General features: G+C 48.9%; 1 protein-coding gene across 1 annotated transcript; it reads left to right on the top strand.

Annotated features, from left to right (window-relative positions):
- Nucleotides 1–135: 135 nt before the first annotated feature.
- On the top strand, nucleotides 136–1025 carry LOC104536984 (ATP synthase subunit d, mitochondrial-like; the record flags this gene model as incomplete). The annotated part of the gene is made up of 2 exons (XM_010179741.1): nucleotides 136–257; nucleotides 929–1025. Coding segments are annotated over exons 1-2 (219 nt in total), but the record flags the coding sequence as incomplete, so codon positions are not given.
- Between the last annotated feature and the right edge of the window lie 976 nt (nucleotides 1026–2001).

The raw sequence follows: 2001 nt of genomic DNA on the forward strand, positions 1-2001 counted from the left end.
CAGCCCCAGCTCGCTCCCCGGGTTGCTGCCTGGCCGGTTCTGTGTCGCCCTCCCCAACCCAGCGATCTTTGGTCCCTGCCCGTTCCCCCAGCGTTAACCCCCTGGTGTCCTCTCTCCTGGGCGCAGGCTGCAACCATGGCGGGCCGCAGAGCTGCCATCAAGGCCATTGACTGGGCGGCCTTCGCCGAGAGGGTGCCCCCCAACCAGAAGGCCATGTTCAACGCTCTGAAGAGCCGCAGTGATGCGCTGTCGGCCCGGTGAGTGCCTGGCTCCTGTGTGTGGGGCTGTTCAACCCTGCAGCTGATCCAGTCAACCTTTGTGGTACCGGCTTGAGCAGGTGTTGGTAACTGTGGTCTTGCAGAAGTGTCCCGAGAGGCATGAAAGCAGGTCACCTTCAAGACAGCTGGTGGCTTTTTTTGACGAATCAGCTTTACTTATACTTACTTTTACAATACCTGCAATGTAAAAAAGCAGTTCTGTGAAAGCAGTTTGCTTTGGTGTGTTCAGAACATTTTGCAAGCTTTGTTCTGTTAAATGCTGCACAAATTCATGAGCCTTCTCACATGCTTCAGTATCCACTGCTTGATACAAAGATCGTTGGCTATCCCAGTTCATGTTCCTCATTGTCTCTAGCTCAATGCTGTGAAAACTGCCTGACCTTTTCTTACAGGGCTGCACCCAGAGATGCTGTGTAGTAGTTTGAAGTGGAGCATGGCTGCAGGCTGAGCTCTTCTTGTCCATACATAGAAGTCTGTTTCAAGGGCAGAGGGATTTGCAGAAATAGTTCATCGCTGCTTGTGACCTGAAGATAATTAAACTAAACTTAGGAGGCTCTGTTGACACTCTGGAAAGTAACTGCAGTGGAGAGCAAATGATAGCACAATGTAACTTCTAGCACTGGTCGTGACTGCTGTCCTCTGTGTTTTAGGTTGGCTGCCCTGCCAGAGAAACCTCCAGCCATCGACTGGGCTCATTACAAGGCTGCCGTTGCCAAAGCTGGCATGGTGGATGAGTTTCAGAAGAAGGTTGGTATCTTTGCCAGCTGGGCATTGCTGCTCTTGGAAGTTTAAATGTGGAATGTCTTCAGTGTTGAGAGGAAAACACTAGAATTGGCAGAGGAGGTTGGTTTTGGCTAGCAGGTGCCCCAATTTTACGTCCTGCAGATCAGTGTTGCTAACCTCAAGGAGGTCACCTCAGTGCCATCTCTCAGGAGGAAACCTGTGGCACTGCATGGTGAGAAAATTGGTGAAAGAAAACTTGATAAATTATTTTGGCTGCAGGAATGAATATGTAAAAGCTATGTAGATGTGGCACTTGGGGACATGGATTAGTGGTAGATTTGGCAGTGCTGGGTTAATGATTGGACTCAATGATCATAAAGGTCTTTTCCAGCCTACATGATTCAATGATTCTGTTGTCAGGCTGTGCCTCTCTTGAAGTAAACATTCAAAGTTTAACTCACTGAATGGAAGAAGGTGGCGAGTGTGGCTCTGCACACTGACACGTGCAGAGCTAGTGAACAGCTGCAGGGTTCCCATCCTCTTTATGAGCAGGAATTGAAAAGCACAAGTGACACTTTTGCTGAGGGACACGTGGAGTCGCTGGCACTATGAAAATTGGCATCCCAAGACTGGGAGGACCCTCTGACCTCAGCTGGGTCTGGGAACTTTGTCTTGAGGGAAATATCTGTGATATGACAAATGTTTGGTATTAGAGCTCCTTGCTTCCTCACAGCACTGTGCTTTGCTCTCCACAGTGCTGGGGTGAATGTATGTACTGTTACATGTCCTGGTGGTGGTATGCAGGACGAAATAGATAATGCTTTAAACTCACAGGTGAGCAGCGCTGCTTGTGAAGGACACAGCCAAGCTGTGGTGGTTGGTTTTAGAAAGCTCATTAACTTACACTGTTAAGAGCATATCCTAGGAAGAAAGGAGGGAATGTTCCCATGCTGCTAGGGAAAATGGAAAATCTCCTTTTATGACGAAGTGACCTGCTTGG

This window comes from Mesitornis unicolor, unplaced genomic scaffold (genome assembly GCF_000695765.1).
Source record: "Mesitornis unicolor isolate BGI_N332 unplaced genomic scaffold, ASM69576v1 scaffold41312, whole genome shotgun sequence".
In the NCBI taxonomy this organism is placed as follows: domain Eukaryota; kingdom Metazoa; phylum Chordata; class Aves; order Mesitornithiformes; family Mesitornithidae; genus Mesitornis; species Mesitornis unicolor.